The sequence below is a fragment of the Macrosteles quadrilineatus genome, unplaced genomic scaffold (assembly GCF_028750875.1).
Source record: "Macrosteles quadrilineatus isolate MER2022 unplaced genomic scaffold, UCM_ALF_1.0 Scaffold_7__1_contigs__length_78375512, whole genome shotgun sequence".
In the NCBI taxonomy this organism is placed as follows: domain Eukaryota; kingdom Metazoa; phylum Arthropoda; class Insecta; order Hemiptera; family Cicadellidae; genus Macrosteles; species Macrosteles quadrilineatus.
In genome coordinates, this window is record NW_026542600.1 from 55,987,083 (window position 1) to 56,009,686 (window position 22,604).

General features: G+C 36.8%; 2 protein-coding genes across 2 annotated transcripts in view; both read left to right on the forward strand.

The window, feature by feature from the left end:
• The first annotated feature begins 251 nt into the window (after positions 1 to 251).
• LOC128999009 (uncharacterized) lies at positions 252 to 5,516 on the forward strand. Its single transcript, XM_054425365.1, has one exon. The coding sequence runs from the start codon at positions 252 to 254 to the stop codon at positions 5,514 to 5,516; it is 5,265 nt and encodes a 1,754-aa protein (XP_054281340.1).
• Positions 5,517 to 6,040: 524 nt separating this feature from the next.
• LOC128999011 (inositol 1,4,5-trisphosphate receptor-like) overlaps positions 6,041 to 22,604 on the forward strand; it is a 45,386-nt gene continuing 28,822 nt past the window's right edge. The window contains exons 1-4 of the mRNA XM_054425366.1: positions 6,041 to 6,220; positions 9,289 to 9,476; positions 13,666 to 13,821; positions 20,703 to 20,853. Coding sequence (XP_054281341.1) covers positions 6,041 to 6,220; positions 9,289 to 9,476; positions 13,666 to 13,821; positions 20,703 to 20,853 — 675 coding nt within the window. The remainder of the gene's footprint in view (positions 6,221 to 9,288; positions 9,477 to 13,665; positions 13,822 to 20,702; positions 20,854 to 22,604) is intronic.

Genomic DNA, 22,604 nt, shown 5'->3' on the forward strand with positions numbered 1-22,604 from the left:
TTCCAGCTGCTATGAAAATATGAACTTTTATAATTTTGAGACATATGATTTTGGAATGAATTGTTATGTTGTGATACAGGAATAATTGTTTGGTAGCATTTTACTATGATTGAGTAACTTTTCATTTGTGAATAATTAAATTATTTTCTGCTCATTATCTAGTCTATTTCTCTTTCCATTTTTGACTTTTAACATTTGGCGACCGTGACAGGACTGTATGAATTCTTAACCAGATAGTCACTATTGAGATAATGGAAAGAAATAGGAAACTAAGAAAAACCTTCAGAACAGCATTTACCAGAATTTATAATGGGATAAATGAGGAGCTATGCAAAGATGAGCAAGACCTACACAATATACAGGGTAAATTGAGCTCTCTGGAAGGTAAGATAGAAGAACTAAAAACTTTGGACAGGGAAATTTTAGATTTCTTACTTGATTCTGAAGCAGATGAAGAAGAGTTAAATGAAGAAGTTAGGCTAGCAGATGAATATGTAGAGAAGTTTAATCGAATTAGTTTAGCTGTACAGAGTAGATTGATTAGGCCTGGGTCTACTTCACCTGAGTCCAATGGATCTGTAATGAGTAAATCTACTGCTGTTAGGACTAAGCTGAGGCTACCTACTATTGAATTCACAAAGTTTAGCGGGAATTTGAAGGATTGGCTACCTTTTTGGGCACAATTCAAAAGAATAGATGATGACGAGAATATTGACGATATTGATAAATATCATTATCTTGTGCAGGCTACTTTAGCTAATTCTAGGGCTCGTCAGCTGGTCGAAAGCTATCCTGCTACCGCTGAGAACTATTCAAAAGCTTTGCAAAGTCTTAAAAGTCGTTTTGGTAGAGATGACCTTCTCATAGAAGTGTATATTAGAGAGCTTTTGAAGTTAGTTCTAAGTAATTTAAACAGTAAGGTAGAAGTTTCTTGCATTTACGATAAACTGGAAACCCAACTAAGAGCATTGGAGACATTAGGAGTAACAACTGACAAATGTTCTGCTATGTTATATCCTCTTATAGAGTCTTGTTTGCCCGAGGAACTGTTGAGAGCTTGGCAGCGTCACTCCAGCTATGAAGTTGATGCTGAACTTAAGGATAGACTTGATGGTTTGATGAAGTTTCTGCAAAAGGAGGTTGCTAACGAGGAAAGGATTACTCTAGCCGCATCTGGTTTTGAAAATAGTAAGCGACCTAACCTACAGCCTAAAGTAAGTAAATCTACTGTATTTCGACCTAAGCCTAGTTACACCAGACATACTGAAATGATGCCGACAGCTGCTGGTTTAGTTAACCCAACGAAGTCAAATACTAAAGACGTTAAATGTATGTTTTGTGGTTCTAATCACTTAGCTGAAAAATGTAAAGACAGTAAATTGACAGTAGACGAGAAGGTGAAAATCGTTGGAAAAAATGGTTGTTGCTTTACTTGCTTGAAGTATGGTCATAGGAGTGCGCAATGTAAAGTTAGAGTAAAATGTCCCAACTGTGGAAGGAGGCACACTGCTGTTATGTGTAGGGCATCTGCTGCAGAAGGAAGTTCATTGAATGAACAACCAGTCAAAGAAAGTTCTCTAGCAAACAATGTTCACACAGAAGTGTTTTTACAAACTTTTTTAGTAAAAATTAGAAACCAAAATCGAGAGCGAACAGCACGTGCATTAATAGATACGGGATCACAACGATCTTATATTTTGAAAAATACAGCAAAAGAATTTGGCTACGACATAGTCAAAAAGGAGAAGCTAGCTCATGCTTTATTTGGTGGCACTAGTACTGAAACAATTGAACATGCGTGTTATAAGGTTAGACTAAGTGACTTAAATAACAGTTATGCCTGCAATTTTGACGTTCTTGATCAAGACATAATTTGTAACGATGTTACAACAGTTAAGCCTGGTCCTTGGTCCATTGAGCTTGGAACACTGGGAATTAATGTAACAGATGGAGACGGGCCTATTGAAGTTCTGATAGGTGCAGACGTTGCAGGGAAACTTTACACTGAGAAACGATATCTGCTTTCCAACGGGTTAGTTGCAATGCACACTTTGTTGGGCTGGACTTTAATGGGAAGAACCACAGTTGAAGGGAATGACAGGTCCAGTTCTATGGCAGTAACTTCTTTACTGTCCCCTATTGATAATAAATCCATTTCAGATTTGTGGAGTTTGGATGTTTTAGGAATCAAGGATCCAGTGGAGGTAAAGAGTGAATCTTCAGTTAAAAGTAGAACAATGGAACATTTTGTAGAATCTGTTTCAGTGGAAAATGATGGCAGATATCAGGTCAAATTGCCATGGGTTGATGATCACCCGCCGTTACCTACTAATTTAAAAGTAGCACAGAAGAGACTCAGTAATCTTACAAATAAACTTAATTCTAGTGGATATCTTAGTTCATATCAACAGGTGTTGTCTGACTGGGAGGAATTAGGTATCATAGAGAAGGTTAACGATGCCGATTTGGAAATTGGCCACTACCTACCGCATCGACATGTGATAAAAGAAAACAGTCTTACCACGAAATTGAGACCTGTATTTGATGCATCTGCTAAAGAAAAGAATCAGCCCTCGTTGAACGATTGTCTAGAAAAAGGTGACAACCTTATTGAATTGATTCCGTCCATATTAAATCGTTTTAGACTACACAGATATGGAGTTGTTGCTGACATCGAGAAGGCTTTTCTACAGATTGGTGTACATATGGATGATAGAGATTTTCTTCGTTTTTTGTGGATTAATGAAGATGGTCAATTGGTTGTTTACAGACACGCTAGAGTGGTCTTTGGAGTTACCTGTAGCCCATTTATGCTAAGTGCAGTAATAGAACTTCATTTAGAAAAAACATTAGACTTGATAGATTCTGGATCGTTAAATTACTCAAGAAAAGTAGTAGAGACGCTGACGAGAAGTTTCTATGTAGATAATTGTATGGCAAGTTTTGATGACTTTTCAGATTTGAATCAATTTGTAGATCAAGCGACTTCTGTAATGAAAGATGCTAGATTCTGTCTTCGGAGTTGGGAGTACACAGAAATTCAGAGTTTCAAAAATGATTCTACCTTGATACCTATCTTAGGTTTAAATTGGAACAAAAATACTGACATGATTGAGTTGAATTTTGAAAACTTTGAGTTTAAAGAGCCTGAAATAGTAACGAAGAGATCTATTTTGTCTTTTGCTCACAAGTTGTTTGACCCCATAGGTATAACTTGTCCTGCTACACTCTTGCCTAAGATATTGTTGCAGAAAACGTGGGAAAGTAAAATTGGATGGGATGACAAGGTTTCAGAAGAGATAAAACTTTTGTTTTTAGATTGGGCAAAGCAACTTGAGATTTTTTCAAATTTGAAAATTCCAAGATATTTTGGAAATGAAATCGGAGGGAATATTTCTTGGACAGTTCACTGTTTTTGTGATGCAAGCCAGGACGCTTATGCGGCCGCGGTTTTCCTGAGGGGTGAATCTAATGGACTTGTCACAGTTCAATTAGTTCAAGCGAAGAGTAGAGTTGCACCTGTCAAGAAAATGACCATTCCTCGGCTGGAGTTACTGGCGGCTACCATTGGCGCTCGTCTAACTGACAACGTCTTAAAGAGTTTGGGATTTGAAAATGTCAAAACATTTTATTGGACCGACTCAACCACCGTTTTGTCATGGATTCGTCGAGAAGATTACTGGGGAGTGTTTGTTTGGAACCGAGTAAAAGAAATAAGATCCCTTAGTAACATTGAATCTTGGAATCATGTTCCAGGCCATTTGAATCCGGCTGATTTGCCGTCACGTGGATGTTCTCCTAAGCAGCTAGTGGAGTCGAAATGGTGGGAGGGACCACAATGGCTAAGAAACTCATCAAACTTGTGGCCTAACCAAAACTTCAGTGATGATTGTGATGAGAAAGAAGTAAATTCTGAACTTAGGAAGATCAAATCAACTACAAAGATTATGATTAATTCAAAACCTGAACCAGATTGTTGGTATTACAGATATTTCTCCAGATTTGATAAAATCGTCAGATTGGTAGGCTGGATTTTGAGATTTTGTTCTAACACAAATATGTCTAAACAAAAGATATCAGGAGGATTGTCGGTTGATGAATTGATTAAGGCTCAAAATAAAGTGTTTAAACTTATTCAGAAAGACGCTTTCCATAGTATCAAGGATGAAAAGTTGAGTTCATTGTGTCCGTTTGAAGACAGTGATGGTTTATTAAGGTTAAAAACAAAAATCACAGAGAGACCTGATAGTAGAAATTTTAATCTTCCAATCGTATTGCCGAGTAACCATCCTGTTGTTCACAGATACATACAATACAAACATGAAGAAAATTCACATGTTGGAGTCCAAGGATTGTTATCTATTCTCAGAGAAGAAGTTTGGATTATTAGTGGGAGAAGAACTGTAAAATCAGTTATTGACAAATGTGTCAAATGCAAGCGATATTGTGTTAAAAGTTTGGATACTGATCCAGTACCACTTCCTTCGCAACGGGTTCGAGATGCTTCTGTTTTTGAAGTCTGTGGAGTTGACTTAGCTGGACCTGTTTTCCTGCGAGATGGACAAAAAGCTTGGATTACATTATATACATGTGCAGTATACCGTGCCGTGCATTTGGAGTTAGTTACTTCATTATCGACTGAGTCATTCTTGCAAAGTTTGAGAAGATTCATTTCCAGACGGGGTCGACCAACAGTCTTGTTTGCAGACAACGGCACTAACTTCCGAGGGGCTTACAGTGCGTTGAAGCAAATCGATTGGAATAAGATTGTTGAGTACAGCACAATCAAACGTATAAAATGGAAATTCAACCCACCTGCTTCACCATGGTGGGGAGGTTGGTGGGAAAGACTCATAAGACTATTGAAACAGCTTCTTCGCAGAGTCTTAGGAAGAGCTAGTTTGACTTATGAAGAATTTTTGACTGTTTTGTGCAGTTGTGAATCTGTCATAAATAGTAGACCCTTGACTTACATTTCAGAAGACAGCCATGACATGGAAGTTTTGACGCCAGCTATGTTTTTGAATGGTACGAAGGAGTATGGAGGTATTGATTTGGACCAGATCAACTACACAAATTTGTCTCGACGTTGGAACTTTAAATTAAAATTAAAAGAAGATCTTGAAAAAAGATTTAGAAGCGAATATTTAAGTCAATTGGTGATGCATTCGAAGAAGAAGAAATCTCGTCAAGTGCAAGTTGGAGAAATTGTTTTACTTGGAAGCGACAATACCAAACGGATGGACTGGCCTTTGGCGAAGATTGAGAAGATACTTCCTGGAAAAGATGGCAACATACGTCTTGTGGAAATGAAAACATCAAAAGGAACAGTGCTGAGACCCATACAACATGTGTTTCCACTTGAATTGGTCCAGCAGAAAGACAATCAAGATGGTAATGAAACATTCGAAGTGGAAGATGAACAAGTAGCTGAAGGTGTTGATAGTGAACATGATCAACCAGTTTACACACAAAGAGGAAGAAAAATTATACCCCCACAAAGATACCTGAATTAATAATTAATATTTTGACTTTGCAAGTCAAAAGGTGGGAGAATGTTGGATATAGTATTCAAACATTTTATTTCAATAATGTATGGTTTATATTTTTTGTCTTTTTCCAGCTGGTATAAAAATATGAACTTTAATAATTTTAACACATATGATTTTTGGGATGAATTGTTATGTTGTGATACAGGAATAATTGTTTGGTAGCATTTTACTATGATTGAGTAACTTTTCTTTTGTGAATAATTAAATTATTTTCTGCCCAGTATCGAGTCCTTTTTCTCTCCATTTTTGACTTTTAACAATGCGTTCTAATTTTTTCGCTACTTTAAAGGCGGGGGCACTTGTGTAATCTACAAGGGGTCTGATAGGTATGCCTTCTTTGTGTACCTTGGGAAGTCCACGTAAAGCTTCAAAGTCGAATGCGACAGCGGTCTGCTGCAGCACAGAAATTGTGGATCAGGAATGAAATAAAATATCTTTATTATAAAAAACAATTGTTAAACAAATTATTAATGAAAAAGTATCTAGAAATGGCAAACACAGCTCATTATGCGGAACTGGAACATCTCGTCCGCCATGTCGAAACAAGCGTATCTAGAGTGATGAGGAAGAAGAAGTCTACATTACGGAAAAAGCTCACTAGGTTAGTGAATGAACAACGCGATAAGCAGACCGCTGTCGCATTCGACTTTGAATTCTTTCCTAATACGGTAAACCAAACAGAGATCACATTTGACAGTGATGAAATGGCGCTGCTTGACAAAGGCCTAAAACATAATTTTCCCTCACAGGGTAGGAAAAAAATGTTTTCTGAATTAATAAATGCTGAAATTGCCATAAAATCTATTGGAAACGAAGAATGTAGGAATGAAGCTAGGGTGATAATCTCACGTAGACTAAACAATAAATATAAGAACAAAAATTGCACTACTTTACTCCCGTCTCAGAAACAAGATTTAAATATATTAAAAAGTATTAAATCCAAACTATCTGACAACAACGCTGTTCTATGTAAAGCTGATAAGGGAAACACCACGGTAATAATGTACACCAATGATTATAACAACAAAGTTACTGATTTCATTACCAACAATAACATCATTGAAATCAACGAAGATCCAACAACGTCATTTCAAAAAAGAATTAAGAAACTCATAAATGGGAGTAAAGTGCTGTTCACCGATAGTGAAATTAAATCATTACGTGCCATGAATCCTTCTGCACCCGCTTTACGTGGACTTCCCAAGGTACACAAAGAAGGCATACCTATCAGACCCCTTGTAGATTACACAAGTGCCCCCGCCTTTAAAGTAGCGAAAAAATTAGAACGCATATTAAAAGACAACATATTTATTGAGAACAACCACAGTTTGAAAAACAGCATGGAATTTATAGAAAAAACCAAAGACTTACAAATAAAAATGCATCAATCCTTAGCTTCGTTTGACATTGTAAATTTATACACCAATGTTCCTGTAGATAAGACATTAGAAATAATTAAAGACAAACTCACTGAAAAATCTAATCTTTTACCAGAGGCGTTGGACGAACTAATGGCCTTGTTAACTGAAGTCTTACACCAAAACTATTTTAAGTTCAATGATAAATATTATGTTCAGAATGAGGGACTGGCAATGGGATCCCCATTATCGGGTATTATGGCTGATATATATTTAAATTACATCGAGAACAACAACATTTTCTGCGATAAAAACGTTTACAAAAATAAAATCAGCATGTACTTCAGATATGTGGATGACACCATTGTTTTATTCGATGGCAACAATAGGCAATTAAACCTCCTACTCAACTATCTGAATAACATCGCACCCAAATTAAAGTTTACTTTAGAAACAGAGTCAAACAATAGAATAAATTTCCTAGACCTCACAGTCACGAAGAATAACAGCAAATTTGATTACAGTATTTACAGAAAACCAACCACTTCAGCTCAAACAATTCACTCCACTTCTTACCATCCGTTTTCGCAAAAAATAGCAGCCTACAACTCCATGATCCACAGAATGTTAACTGTTCCATTAAGCCCCGATAATTATAACAAAGAATGCTCATTAATAAAGTATATCGCATCAGCCAATGGGTACAAACACGATTTGGTAGACAGATTAATTAGCAAATGTAAGAACAAAAGAAAACAAGATATTAAACCAGATAAGAGTGAGAGAAAATATGTTTGCGTGGAGTACAGCCACTCTGTAGAAAACAGCCTTAAAAAAGAACTAAATAGGCAAGGCATCGACTTAACGTTCCGAACCACCAACCGCACTAGGAACATCTTGCATAATAAAGGGACTAGCAACAAATTAAATAACACCGGTGTTTACCAGATCAGTTGCCCAGATTGCCCATGCAAGTATATAGGCCAGACGGGTCGGGCATTTGAAACCCGCTACAGAGAACATAGGCCTACTCCAAAAATGGTCAAACAAAAATCAGCCTTCGCACAACACCTGGTTGATTCAAATCACTCAATGAGTAGCATTGACGATGGTTTAAAAATTCTACATGTCTGTGGGAAAGGTAGCAAACTTGACACCTTGGAGGAGTTCGAGATTTATAAAATTTATAATGACGAACAGTGTAAGGACCACATCCTTAACGAAAAATTACAGTTCCAGTCTCACTCGATTTTTAATACAATATTAAACTCAGGAACAGCTGATCGAAGATCTGATAACATCAGTGATAACAGTAGAGGAGACGATGTGACGTGACCTCCAGTCTGCTACCAGCCCCGCGCCGCGCCGGACCAAATCAGTATTATGATAGCGCTATCTAAATGTCAATTGTGTATTCGTACCGTATTAATGTCTTCTGTGTTCGTGTTCGTGTTTTAAATGTGTTTTTGACGAGTTGCAAGCTTTGATAATGTTGTCTTCGCAACGAAACATGTAAGCTGTTGAGCAATACCATTTTTGGACTATTTGACTGAGGTATGTAAAAAAAACCTATTATTGTCTTAACATGGTAGTTTGTGCTCAGTTCTTAACCTCCCCTACCTCTTTTTCTCGCCACACCAATGCATGTCTGTTTTGATTTTGTACTTGCTAGTGATGAAAAAAAAGTTGATACCTCTATGAGTATGAGTTGTTTTCTGTGGTTTTATTTCTGAACTTTAAGGTGTCAAACTGTGGAGAAATCCATTGTTCGTTGATGGATTTCTATGAAAAAAGTGTATGGTAGTAAAAGTAACAAACGTAAGTTTTTGCACAAAAAAGCGGGCTGCAGGCTTTCATTGGTTTAGACAAAAGATATTGACAAAACATAGGAACTTTAGCCTACAGGTAATTTTGTTTAAAACTACAATGGTGTAGGGCCTACTGTCTCCCACAATAGTCTTAGAGACATCCTCAACCAGTTAGGTTATATTTCACACACAGAACAAAAATTTAGAGTTTACACTTGATGGGAGCATTACACAGCTACTTCGAAGATACTGAGCGTTGCATTTGAAGTGGAAACGACAGAATATAAATAGAGAAGGTACAGCTTATTTGTCAGAATTTATAAAGCTCTTTTCATCACAACATGAGCTCATTTGAAACCTTAATTTAAAGAGAACAATTGTAATAGAGCTGCCTATTTCCTATTATATGTATTAAAAGTTTCCTGTCAGAAAAATTATTGACCCAGACAGTCAAGGATAGCTTTAAGACACTGTCAGCGTCCTTAGATGTCACGAACTTATACCAGTAGATAACAACTGTTACTGTATACTCACTCCTCTTTCTCTATTGACACTTCTTGTTGTTTACAGAAGTCTAGAGCGTTGGTGGTGCTATCTAGAGAACCAGTCCTGAGTGGTGTTAGTGGCAGTGGCAGTGACCAAGCTCTGTTAGATTACTACAGACACCAGTTGGATCTCTTCTCCAACATGTGCCTCAACAGACAATACCTCGCTCTCAACAATCTCTCTCCCCATCTTGACATCGACCTCATACTCAAGTAATGTATCTTTATTAATTTATTGTTAAAGAGTAAAATAGTTGTTTATAAGGTATGGTATGGGATATTTTTACAGCAGAAACTCTTTTAACTGATGTAACAGTTATCAGTTATGAATAATTCTGCTCAAATCTTCAAGATGCCAAATTTTGCATATTTCTTGTTGTCATTTGTTATTTTTAGTTGAAAACTCTATAGAAGTATTATTGTAAAACGTAAAATATAGAATCCTGCTTTATCAAGCAGGGTAATAAAAATAATCTTTTGTATAAAGGCAACTATTATCCCCCCCCCCCCTGTAGAAATTGGTTTAGAGGAGCTCTACTGAAGGCATATCCTCACTCCATTAGCAAAACTGTTTTGTGTATCACATTTTTAGCATTTATTTATTAGTGATGGGCGGATCCAAGAAAATGTCGGTACCGGATCCGGATCACAAGATACACACTGTCATAAGGGCGGGTTAAAAAAAACGTAATTAACAGAATGCCAATTTAAATCATACTGTTTAAAATTAAATTGGTAATGTTTAAAGGTTAATACATCTTATATATAGAGTAATCTTCAGTTGAGCCCATAACCCCTCATTTTTTGGGGACACTAACAATTTTCAAAATCATAAAATGCACTAAGTTTGCACGACCACCAAAAGGGTATCTGTGTATATTTTACTATAGTTCGATCTTGAGTATGCTATATCGTGGTTTTTGCATGCAGCATCCAATTTATTTATGCCTGGATCAGTGGATCACCTCTTGTTAATCTCTTCCTTAAATTCGTTCCAGGTCCACAGTACTGATAGCCAAGTATGTGAAGTTCTACAAGTAAAATACCCCGTGTCTGAGTACAAGAAGTCTATACTGTGTTCTAACTTAGGAAAATATTAGATGGGGAGTCTTGACTTTTTATTCTACTGTATATACAGAGATAATCTTCTTGTACACAGACACGGGGTATTTTATAGTGATGGACAAGACCCAAAACTTCACAATGCATCGGGCGGGATTGAAATACCAACGGGATATTTTCAAAACGAGATTATAGACCGTTAGCTTATCATCCAGGTACAAAACTAAAAACTAGAAACGTGCAGATATCCGAAAAATCGGGTCGGATTCGGTTCGGAAAGATACATGCCATTGCCATATAAGTTATTTGCATCTCGAGACAAACACTGAGCCACCACCTTGCCATATAAGTTATTTGCATCAAGAGACAAACACTCGGGAAAAAAACGGTCTTGTACATGGATACAGAAACCTTTGTGTTAGTAAAAAAATCGGGGTTGTACAGTGATACAGACAGCTTTATGTTAGTAAAAAAATCGGGGTTGTACAGTGATACAGACAGCTTTGTGTTAGTAAACAAATCGAGGTTGTACAGTGATACAGACAGCTTTGTGTTAGTAAAAAATTGGGGTTGTACAGTGATACTGACAGCTTTGTGTTAGTAAAAAAATCGGGGGGAAATCGGTCTCTTACATGGATACAGACAACTTTGTGTTAGGAAAATAATCAGGAAAAAATTTGAAAAAATCGGTTCCATCAAAACCGGATCCAGCCCAAGATCCGGAAGTTTTTGGATCTGATCGGGTGCCGGTTTTAGCTCGGATCCGGTAGTCCGATATCCGGATCCGACCATCACTATTATTTATAAATACACTTGTATATGATTTTTTACCAGGAAAAACTCAATTTGTAATCTACAGTAAACTCCCGGTTATCCGAGTCTCGGTTAACCGAGCCTCCGGGTTAACCGGGCCAGTCATAAAAAAATATGAAATATAAATAAAGGTCTTAATATTGAGATAACTACGGGGATCCGTAATTTTTATTTGTTTAACAAGCGCGGTCGAGCAGTGGACGTCTCTACTGGCTAGGTCGGGTAGTGGAACTTGGTTGGTGTCATAAGTCGTACTCGCGCTAAATGTGGTTGTGTTGATGTGTTCCTTTGCATCTTTAATTGATGGTTTATTGTTTATTTTTGTCTTTTACTGTTGCCGATTGTTTATCGTTTTTTGTTGATTCTTATTGTTGACTTTTACTGTTTCCGATTGTTCATCGTTTGTTGTTGATTTTCATTGTTGCTATGAGTGGGAAACGGAAGAGGGTTTTAGTTTCTCTTGAAACAAAATTTAACGCGATTAAACGTTTGGACAAAGGCGAGTCCATTAAAAAGGTAGCTGATTTGGGGGTTGGGAAAGTGACAGTTGGTGATTGGAAACGAAAACGAAAAGAAATCGAAAAATTTGTGAACAAGAGTGTAAGTGGAGGCGGTGTTCCTAGTAGAAAGACTTTAAAGAAGGGCAACTACGAGCAGACGTCTGAGGCTCTTTTTTGTGGTTTTCTCAGCTTTGAGGGATGGGCAGTCCTGTGAGTGGGCCAATGCTAGAGGCTAAGGCGATTGAATACCATAAAAACTTTAAAGACGGAGAGGAAACATTTACGGCGAGTGAAGGATGGCTGGACCGATGGAAGAAGAGGTATGGGATTAGGCAGCTTAACATTATTGGGGAGAAGTTATCAGCGGACACATCTGAAATCACAGAATTCCAAAAGAAAATTGAAGAAATTGTGTTGGAGGAAGGATTAACTTCAGATCAAATTTTCAATTCGGACAAAACGGGTCTTAATTTTAGAATGCTGCCTTCAAAGACCTTGGCAGCAAAATCTGAGAGGACTGCTCCTGGATTTAAAAAAAGCAAGGAAAGGGTTACAATACTGGCTACAGCTAATGCTTCTGGCTCATTGAAGTTAAGGCCGCTCCTTATTGGAAAGGCTGAAAATCCAAGAGCTTTTAAAAATATAAAAGTCGACTGCCTGCCAACAAAATATTGCAACCAAAGGAGTGCGTGGATGGACAGCCCAATATTTAGTGAGTGGTTTTTCAACGTATTTGTGCCTGTCACTGAAGCATTTTTGAAATAAAAAAATAAGCTTCCCAGGAAAGCTCTTCTACTATTGGACAATGCGCCATCTCACCCTGATGCCCAAGAACTGTGCAGGGGTGATATTAGGGCAATCTTTCTACCCCCTAATGTTACTTCGCTCATACAACCGCTAGACCAAGGGGTTCTAGAAGCGATGAAGAGGAACTACCGGCGAAAGCTTCTCCAGATGTTGATTTCAAAGTTAGACAAAGGAATGACTGTTAAGGTCGCCTTTAAAAAAGTCACATTGAAAGATGTGTCGTACTGGATAGCCTCAGCGTGGGATGAGGTTGAAACTGCCACCGTTCAAAAGTCATGGAAGAATTTATTTGGCATAGATGGACCACCAAAAAAAGCGCCAGAACCCGAGAACGTGAGTGAACTAGTCGAACTAGCCAATGAGTTACCCGTTGAAAATCAAATTGACAGCGAAGATATTCACGATTGGTGCAATCAAGATGATCAGATGTTAATTAACGATGTGGAAATAATTGACATGGTAACCGGTGATAAGGACAACGAAGACGATGACGATTTGGACGAGATAACTCCCAAAATATCATACACCGACGGGTTGAAGGCAATCGACGCTGTCTTGCATTCATAGAGCAGAAAGGAGAGTGTACCCCACACGACATTCTTACTCTACAGCGTTGGAGCAACATTGCATCATCCAAGCGAGGGAAGAGGTTAGCTCAGAAGACGATCAAAGACTTTTTTAAGAAATAATATGTGCTCATGTTTGCTTACAGGTATTATATTTCGTCTATTATATGTTATTTCTTCTAATAAACCAGTTTAGAAAACTTTCACAGGGTTTTACGTCATTTTTACCATAACCGTACATAACCTCCGTATTATCCGAGTTTTCCCGTATCCGAGGTGGTCCCAGTCCCAATTACCTCGGATAATCGGGAGTCTACTGTACTACTTAGCTTTTTATTTTATTTGACAGTGACATTCCTAAATAAATCTAACTTTAATGTAACTATTTTAATGTTTTTTAAATATAAATATACTTTTGTACCGGTCAATTACAACTTTTGACTATCGCAATTCGGGTGATGTAGCAGTGCATAGTCATTATCGTCAGACCGCCAATAGTCATTTAACATTTTAACTCCGTTTTTCGGGACCAATACTTTTCTAGCAAAAAATGGTATCAACGATTGATTTCAGTTTATAGGCACAATAAAGCATACTTGGTCCTCAACCTGGAATAGCTCGGTTAAAGGTTCTCATCACAGTGTTTGTCACCAGATGTATGGCTGATGAGAATGTACCATATGAGCTGCGTGCCTCGTTTTGCCGCTTGATGCTGCATCTCCACGTAGACAGAGATCCTCAAGAGCCTGTCACGCCTGTCAAATACGCTCGCCTCTGGTCTGAGATACCATCTAAAATGTCCATCAACGAGTAAGTTATATATTTACTAAAAGTGTTGATTGTTAGTAGTAGAGCAAGGGGCTTAAGTTCCTGAGATTCTAGGTTCAAATCTGGCGTGATCATCGATGGATTTTAGATATGTGATGTGATGATATTTAATGTTTAAAGCCTGTTTCTTAATCATATGTTTTATTTTGTATATTAATGTTTTAGAGTTTTTGTAAACAACAACATTATGGCTGATTTTTATAATGAATAAAAGCCACATTTTGGTTACTCTTGTCTTTATTTACAACAATTTTATTCATTATAAGTTTAACTAGTGCTACATCAGTATGGAGAAGATTAAATTTCTTAAACCAGAAAAATTTGAGGTTGATCCTGAATCTCCAACTGCAAATGAAGAATGGACACTGGTTACACACATTACAAGATTTTCTAGCCATAACAAAACTAACTGATACGAAAGATAAACTGAAAGTATTGAATGATAGACTATCTTTAAAAGTTTTTAGATACATAAAAGATGCAGAGACATATGAAGATGCTATTAAAACATTGAACTCAATTTATTTAAAACAGAAAAATGAAATATTTTCGCGATATTTGCTAATGACAAGAAGACAACAGCAAGGAGAGAGCATCGATCACTATGTAACTGAACTCAAACTTTTAAGCCAAGATTGCGTATTTGATGCAGTGAACGCAGCTCAGTACAAGGAACACTATGTACGCGACGCCTTTATAAATGGCTTATCTTCATCGTACATACGACAGCGATTATTTGAGAACAAAACATTAGACTTAACTGACGCAGTTAAGCAGTCAAGAGCACTCGAAATGGCCCAAGCTCAAGTTGATCATTATAAACAAGTTGAATACGGAATGCAAACTTGTGCTGTAACTGAGACAAAACAGAAATTTCAGTGTGATTCTCGCTCAACTACAGGTGAAGAAGAGACTGTAGACATGGTTTCAAGGTTTCTGGGAAGTGTTATTTTTGTGGATTTGACCGACATTCCAGAGATCGTTGTCCTGCACGAGAAGCAACGTGTGGAAAATGTAGAAAGGTGGGTCACTATGCAAAAGTGTGTAAAGTAAGTATAGCCCAGAATCTCAAAACCAATCAAAAGAATTCTGGAACATCTGCTGCCTTACTTGCAACTGCAGCCAATACATCGCTATTAAATGATTCTTTAGTTGAAGCTGATGTAAATGGCCTCAAAGTAGGGGTGTGCGAGTACTTGAACATCGAGCTTTTTCGAGCCGAATAGGACGCTATTCGGCTCGGCTCGTGATTTTCAAAAAGTTCAAAATGTTCGAGCCGAATACTTATTGAACTAGCAAATAAAAATTAAATTAATAAATAAGGAACTAACTTTCATTTAAATTTACTCTCCTCCGTTTCATAATTGTGTCTTGATAAGCACGAACCTCAGCTCAGTCAAGACGCAATGATTATCGATCGTAATTTTGAGGAAACTACCACCTATCGCGTTGTCTTTCTAACACAACTATTCGTATCGTAATATACAACGCAGTGCGAGTGCGTGATTGCTAAGTCGCTATGACGACACACGGTTGCCGTGGCAACCTACAGTCTACAGTGCGCACTGAGCACTGCGCCTAGTGTGGGAGGGGAGATTATACCAACAAACTATTCCAGGAATTCTATTTTGGGACGGATGAAAGATAAGGAAGAAACAAAAAGTGGTCACGTGTGCAAATGTAGTGGGCGAGACAATAAGGCTGTAAACGAGTATCGTCGTGTCGTTGTTCCTTGTTTGTTTACTTTTTCAGATTCCTTATCAAAAGCCCCTATCTGCTATCTCTCTTTCTCTCTCTCTCTCTCTCTAACAATGTACTGATTAAACAGATTGTGGTTGACGACTTTTCTACTTATAAGTTTCCCTGCGGTTATTTTAGTTCAATCAATTCCATAACCATTCTAATGTTTATCAAAATAATTAATTAATATGTTTTGTATTTTATTTCCTTTAAACCAACCCCTATTTACCATCTGTATTTTATAGAATAAAATGTTTGTTTATAAAGTTTGACTGGCCACACAATTTTGTACCTATTTTATTTTGTATAAAGTAACAGTTACTTTGAGGATTATATATATATATCAATAAGTGGCACGTGCTGTAATGAGTGCTTTTTATTATCAAAATAAGTAATGAGTTATAAATTTTTGATAGTAGGCCTACATGGGTCATTGAATACCATAATGTGATGTAGTTTCCTATTTGTATCTTGCAAATAATAATAATTGATAGTTAATTCTGGAAATGAAAAATAGTGATCTCATTCATAAACCTGTTGTCAAAACAGCAACGAGGGTGTAAGGGTTTATTGTTTCAGACGCAAGGGTGTTTCAAGGACAAAGTGTTGGGCCACCCGGATTGGGGGGGAGGGGGGCGGTGAGACTGTGTGAAGGGGAGGAAACTGGTTTTGGCTATTTATTGATTAGTTCGCCGACCCTTCTAGATAACAAAATTGAGTGACAGTGTTAAATCATCGTGTTCTGCATTTCATTTCTTGTTTACTTTGTGTGTTATTCTATTAATTCTAGTGCTTTGGTCTATTTCCTCTATATGTCAATTATATATTTTTGAATATATAAGTAAAACTTGTCTCTCCACCTTTTTGGATCCAAACCAACCATGTTCTTTTTTGATTAATAGGATTCATAAAACAAAAATATTTTGTGCATGGAAAACAACAAAAATAATCACGTGTTTTTAAATTTATTTTGTATTTATTTATACAAAATAGAATTAAATATTCATAGTAGTTACAATATACATATGTAATCGACTTGCTAGTTGTTTTGTCATCATTCAAGGTCGCGTTGCTGTTCTGTTATGAAAGACAATCTGATTGTCTCAGTCTGCACTGCATATCTCTTCAGGCCTTCAATCGATATAATTTTATTTCTTGCATCTTCATTTAGTTCAGTTCAGTTCTTATCGTGATTATCTACTATTTGATGTCTTGACAATTCTCAATGTTTTTAAACATATTAAAATAACATTGTGTTTATTTAAAAATTGACTGAACATTATTATTATTATGCACTTTTTTAAGAAAAAAAGTTTAATAATTAAGATAAGGTTACGCTAGGAAAAGCTCGGCTCGAAAAAGCTCGAGCTCGAACATTTTTTAAAAAGCTCGGCTCGGCTCGGCTCGAGGTTGAAAATCACTATTCGCACACCCCTACCTCAAAGCACGTTGTCTAATCGATACAGGGAGTACATCAAGCTTTATTAACTTAAATTTTGTCAAGTTGCATAAATTTGAGGATGTATAAAGAAAAGGGACAAGTATCTCTAGCTGCGTCCAATTTGAAGTCAATCGTTCAAGGGTATGTTAAAGTCAGTTTGAGTTTGCTGGGACATAAATACAATGATTTAAAGTTGACGGTCCTTGAAGAACTATGCGCTGATGTACTCATTGGACATGATGTTATGAAGCTCCACTCAAATGTACAAGTTTGGTTTGGGGGTAAAAAACCTCCCCTTATGGTGTGCTCCTGTGCGAAAGTTGATCCGCCAAAACTTTTCTGTAATTTAACTTGTGACTGCAAACCGATTGCGACCAAGTCTCGACGTTATTCACAAGAGGACATGCACTTTATAAAACAAGAAGTAGATAGACTGTTGACAGAAGGGATTATAGAGCCAAGTTCATCCCCCTGGAGAGCTCAAGTACTGGTTGTAACAAATGACAAAGGAAAGAAACGTATAGTAGTGGACTATTCACAAACTATAAACAAGTTCACTCTACTTGATGCCTATCCACTACCGAATATAGACGACCTCGTGTCAACAGTAGCAACTAATAAAGTATTCAGTGCAATTGACCTCAAACAAGCTTATCATCAAATACCTATCTGTGAAGATGAAAAACCATACACAGCTTTTGAGGCCGCTGGTCGCCTGTTCCAATTTAGAAGAATTCCATGCGGTGTGACTAATGGAGTGGCCTGTTTCCAAAAGACTATGGATCAGATTATAGAAAAAGAAAATTTAAAGGGTGTTTATGCTTATTTAGATGATCTGACTGTCTGTGGGAAGGACCAATTGGGCCATGATACAAATTTAAGAAAATTCTTAGAAGCTCTGAACAAGTATGGACTAGTAATAAATGAAGAAAAGAGCAAGTTCAATCAAACATCAATTACACTGTTGGGGAATTTGGTTTCCTATAAGTCTATCCGCCCTGATCCAGATAGATTACAATCACTCGTGGAACTTCCAGTACCAAAGGATCAGACTGCATTGAAGCGAGTTTTGGGATTTTTCGCCCATTATTCGAAATGGATCCACAGATTTTCAGACAGAATAAGGAATCTGACTCAAGTTAGGTCATTCCCATTGTCACATGAAGCAGTTAGAGACTTTGAAAGTCTGAAGCTAGACATTGCCAATGCACTTATTACACCAAGAGATGGACAAGAACCGCTGGTGGTGGAAACGGACGCTTCAGATGTAGCTCTGGCAGTAACCTTAAGTCAAAATAATAGACCGATAGCTTTTTTCTCCAGGACTTTAAATAAATCTGAGAAATTGTATCCGGCCGTTGAAAAGGAAGCCGCTGCAATCGTTGAAGCCCTCAGAAAATGGAAACCATTCCTCATTGGAAGAGAATTCAAACTGTATACTGATCAGCAAGCTCTTTCGTTTGTGTTTGATAGGAGGCATACAAGTCGAATAAAAAATGACAAAGTAATGAGATGGCGCCTTGAACTTGCACCTTACCAGTACGACATTGTTTATCGCCCTGGAAAAGATAGTGAAAAGGCAGATGCATTGTCACGAGTATGTTCGGTACACTCAGATAGTGCAAAACTTCTTGAACTCCACAAATCCCTGTGTCATCCAGGGATTACCAGAATGTTTCATTGGATAAAGAATAAAAACTTAAACTACTCTCTCGACGATGTCAAAAGAATGACATCTGCGTGTCAAACGTGCGCTGAAATAAAGCCAAGATTCCATCGTTTTCAAGGGAAACTGATAAAGGCTACGACTCCTTTCGAAAGACTGAACATTGATTTCAAAGGTCCTCTGCCATCAAAGACCAGGAATAGATACCTATTAACAATGGTGGATGAGTACTCGCGATTTGTTTTTGCATATCCTTGTAAAGATATGAGTTCTGCAACAGTAATTGCTTGTTTTGTGGATCTATTTTCAATGTTTGGGGCTCCTGCCTTTGTACACTCTGATCGAGGAGCTTCATTTATGTCACGTGAGCTGACAGATTTTCTACACAACTACGGAGTGGCAACTAGTCGCACAACTCCATACAACCCGAGAGGAAATTCCCAGATTGAAAGATTTAACGGAACTATATGGAGAACCATTCTTCTTGCACTGAAAACACATAACCTGCCAGTTACCTCATGGGAAGATGTGCTGTGCGAGGCACTTCACTCTGTCAGATCCCTATTGTGTACTGCGACTAATTGTACACCTCATGAGAGATTTTTCAATCATAGTCGCAGAACCACTAATGGAGAATCCCTACCTTCGTGGCTGACTAGCCCTGGTCCAGTATTGATGAAGAAATATGTCCGTACAAGTAAATACGATGACCTGGTAGAACGAGTAGATCTCCTAGAAGCAAATCCTCAATATGCTTTAATTAGGAGGGAAGATGGTTCCGAGTCCCAAGTATCACTAACGCATCTCGCGCCTGCTGGACTACCAACTAGTGAGAATAGATCTGATGAGTGTACAAACGATCAACGTGAGGATGATCACGAGTTCAATGCTGACGATTGTTATCAACAGGAAGTTCTAGAAACAAAAAACAATCCTGATCCAACATCATCTGGAGCTCCAGCTGAAGAGATGCCCTTGGATTGGAATCGTCCAAGGAGAAATGCCAGACCTCCAGCCTATCTTAAAGATTATGTCTGCTACACCTATTTGAAAAACTAGTGGGGGAGAATGTGATGATATTTAATGTTTAAAGCCTGTTTCTTAATCATATGTTTTATTTTGTATATTAATGTTTTAGAGTTTTTGTAAACAACAACATTATGGCTGATTTTTATAATGAATAAAAGCCACATTTTGGTTACTCTTGTCTTTATTTACAACATGTGATTTATGAATCTGTACCTCTTTAGGCCTAGCCTGAAGTAATGTGTAAATGGCCCTGGGGTAGTACTTGGTATTCTGGGATGTCAAGGTAGGAGAAGAAAAAGAAAATAAGGTGTTGACTGTTGGTTTATTGATTTTTATCACAGTACCTAGATAAGTTTTTCTTTGCTTATCTCATCTTGAATCTGGACCCTTTTCTGATCTAGAAAATTCAAAACCACCAGATAGTCCAAAATGAATTAATATGTCTCAAAATCAGGCACACGTTATGTGTGCAAAATAATAATCTATATAGTATCATGCTTAAAATTTAGGAACATTGTAGTAAAATATATACGTAATAAACAGAGCTTGAAGAATTAAAGGTAACTTGTTTGTTCACGTATATCATGTGTATATCATGCACAGGTGGTTTTTCAAACCATCCAAAGTCCGAAGCAACTGAATTTGAATGAGAGAGAGTACTGTAATAACGTTTAATAAATTTGTATAGTTAGTTTGTTAGTAATTTTGGAACTCTTGACGATGGATTCAAAACAAGTTTACATTTATTAGTTTTTACAGAAACAGCAAAATACTTTTTGATTTATATTGAAAAATATATTTTTCCAAACAATGTTATTTCAAGATAGCATTTTAAATGATAGCATTTTTCTTTTAAATGCTTATTTCTAAAAGTCATCTGGTAAAATTCACGTTTACTATGAATTATGTGCTTTATGTGCACACAGCTTTTATGTGCCATAGTAAATGTTTTAGTTTTATTCTGTTATCCTAAATTTTGTATTTCAGCTACGACAACAACAGAACCCCAGACCCAAACAAAGAGGCTGTGAGAGCAAAGTTCAGTTCAACCATCCTGTTTGTGGAAGACTATTTGTGCAATGTTGTTGCTAAGATGTGGACATTTGCGGACCAGTCTCAAAACAAGCTTACATTTGAGGTCTGAATTGTTATATTTTCTGTTCCAATAATAACTTGGTCCATCATGCCTTGTGATTTTAATTACAAAGATTATTAATGATATATCCCACTGAAAAATAGTTAAGAATAAATACTTGAAGGGATGCATACAAATTTAATTCAAGCAGTTATTTAATTACCGAAGCGCACACAGTAAAAGTAAATAGGCATGAATATTTTAGGAATTGTCATCTCGTCTGTCTCAGTTCTTCATCATCGCAGAACCATTGCTCCATCAATCAATCTTACTTGAAGTTGTAAACCTTTAACCCATTTCAACCGACCTTTCACCAAGATTTTGAGGGATGAGAAAATCACTATTTCACTATTTTACTGAAAATAAAAGCTTCTAGTTACAGAATATTAGTATAACTAATAATGATAAGGATGCAACATAGAGCACACGGGTGTAACATTTTTCATTGTTATTTTTGGTCAAATGATGCTTTTCAATTGCCCAAAGTCATTGCACATGTGTTAGTCCTGCTATCCTCACAAAAAATCCTAAAACAATGATAACAAGGTGAAGGCATAAGGGAAATGTGCAGAAAACTAGTTCTCACCTAATCATGTACTATACGTAATCTTCTTAAACAAAACATATACCACAATACTGCAGCCAATGAGAATACTACATTTCACTTTACTCTCTGACAGTGTCATCCAAACGTTTGCACATATCTTACAGGGTGTCTACCAACCGGGAAATCCGGGAAAACCGGGAATTGTACTTAATTTTTTACTGGCCATGAAATGTACGGAATTGTCCTTAAATGCCAGACTATGTCCTTAAATTTTTAATGGGCCATAATTTTATTGATCGCTAGTTGGTTAGGAGCACATAAAAGGTTTATCAGATGTTTGTTTACATTTTCATAATTTATTACTAGAGTAATTATGCAATAAAAATCCCATTAACAATCTCAAACCCATTAATATTTTATCACGACAATCAAGTGTCAAGTCAAGTACTTCCAAGAACTGTTGACTCAGTTAGCTAGCTCATAAAAGTTGTATCACTTTTATTCCTTTACAACTTCTTTTTTTATTACTAGGGCTTATTATGAGATTATATTATGAGGAATTATTATGAGATCCCAAACCTATTTTATCGTGAAAATAATAGCTTTATAATGGCTGTTAAATTTCACTTCTTACTTGTACTTGGCTTGAAGATTCATTTTGCCGCGGCCATTGCCTAGTGCCATAAAACTGTTTATAGTTTCATATTAAACATGTAAATAATCTATAGTCTTATTTTGTAAGTTAACCCCTTTTTTATGGATATTTTATCTTTCAATTGACAAAACCACAAGCATTGTTATTTGCATTAATGTTTTATCACTATGTAGGCCTGCTTGGTTTCAAATTATGTCATTGCATTTTCTGTATCTTTGCCTTATATTGTTGGCTATTCAGGTTTCAATGTTTTTTGTTTCCCATATATTTATTTATTGAGTTGTATGCTTTAAGCAATCTAAATCTTAAGAACTAGAATGATGATAGTGACTTTGCTGCTATTATAACCTCATTGTTTGTTACCCAGTTTATTTAGGCCCTCCTAAATAATTAGGCCTAGGCCTGGGTATTTTGATTTTTGAAAGAGCTGTAAAATATATTAAGAAAATGTAATTGAGCCTAGATAAACAACTAATGATTGCTATGTGTCGATATTAGCGAATTTCCCTATAGGGAAGTAGCTATTACCGTAGGTGTCACGGTAAGACCTAG

Bases quoted from the DNA above. Each gene is read 5' to 3' on its own strand.
- LOC128999009 (XM_054425365.1), top strand. From the start codon at position 252: ATGGAAAGAAATAGGAAACTAAGAAAAACCTTCAGAACAGCATTTACC.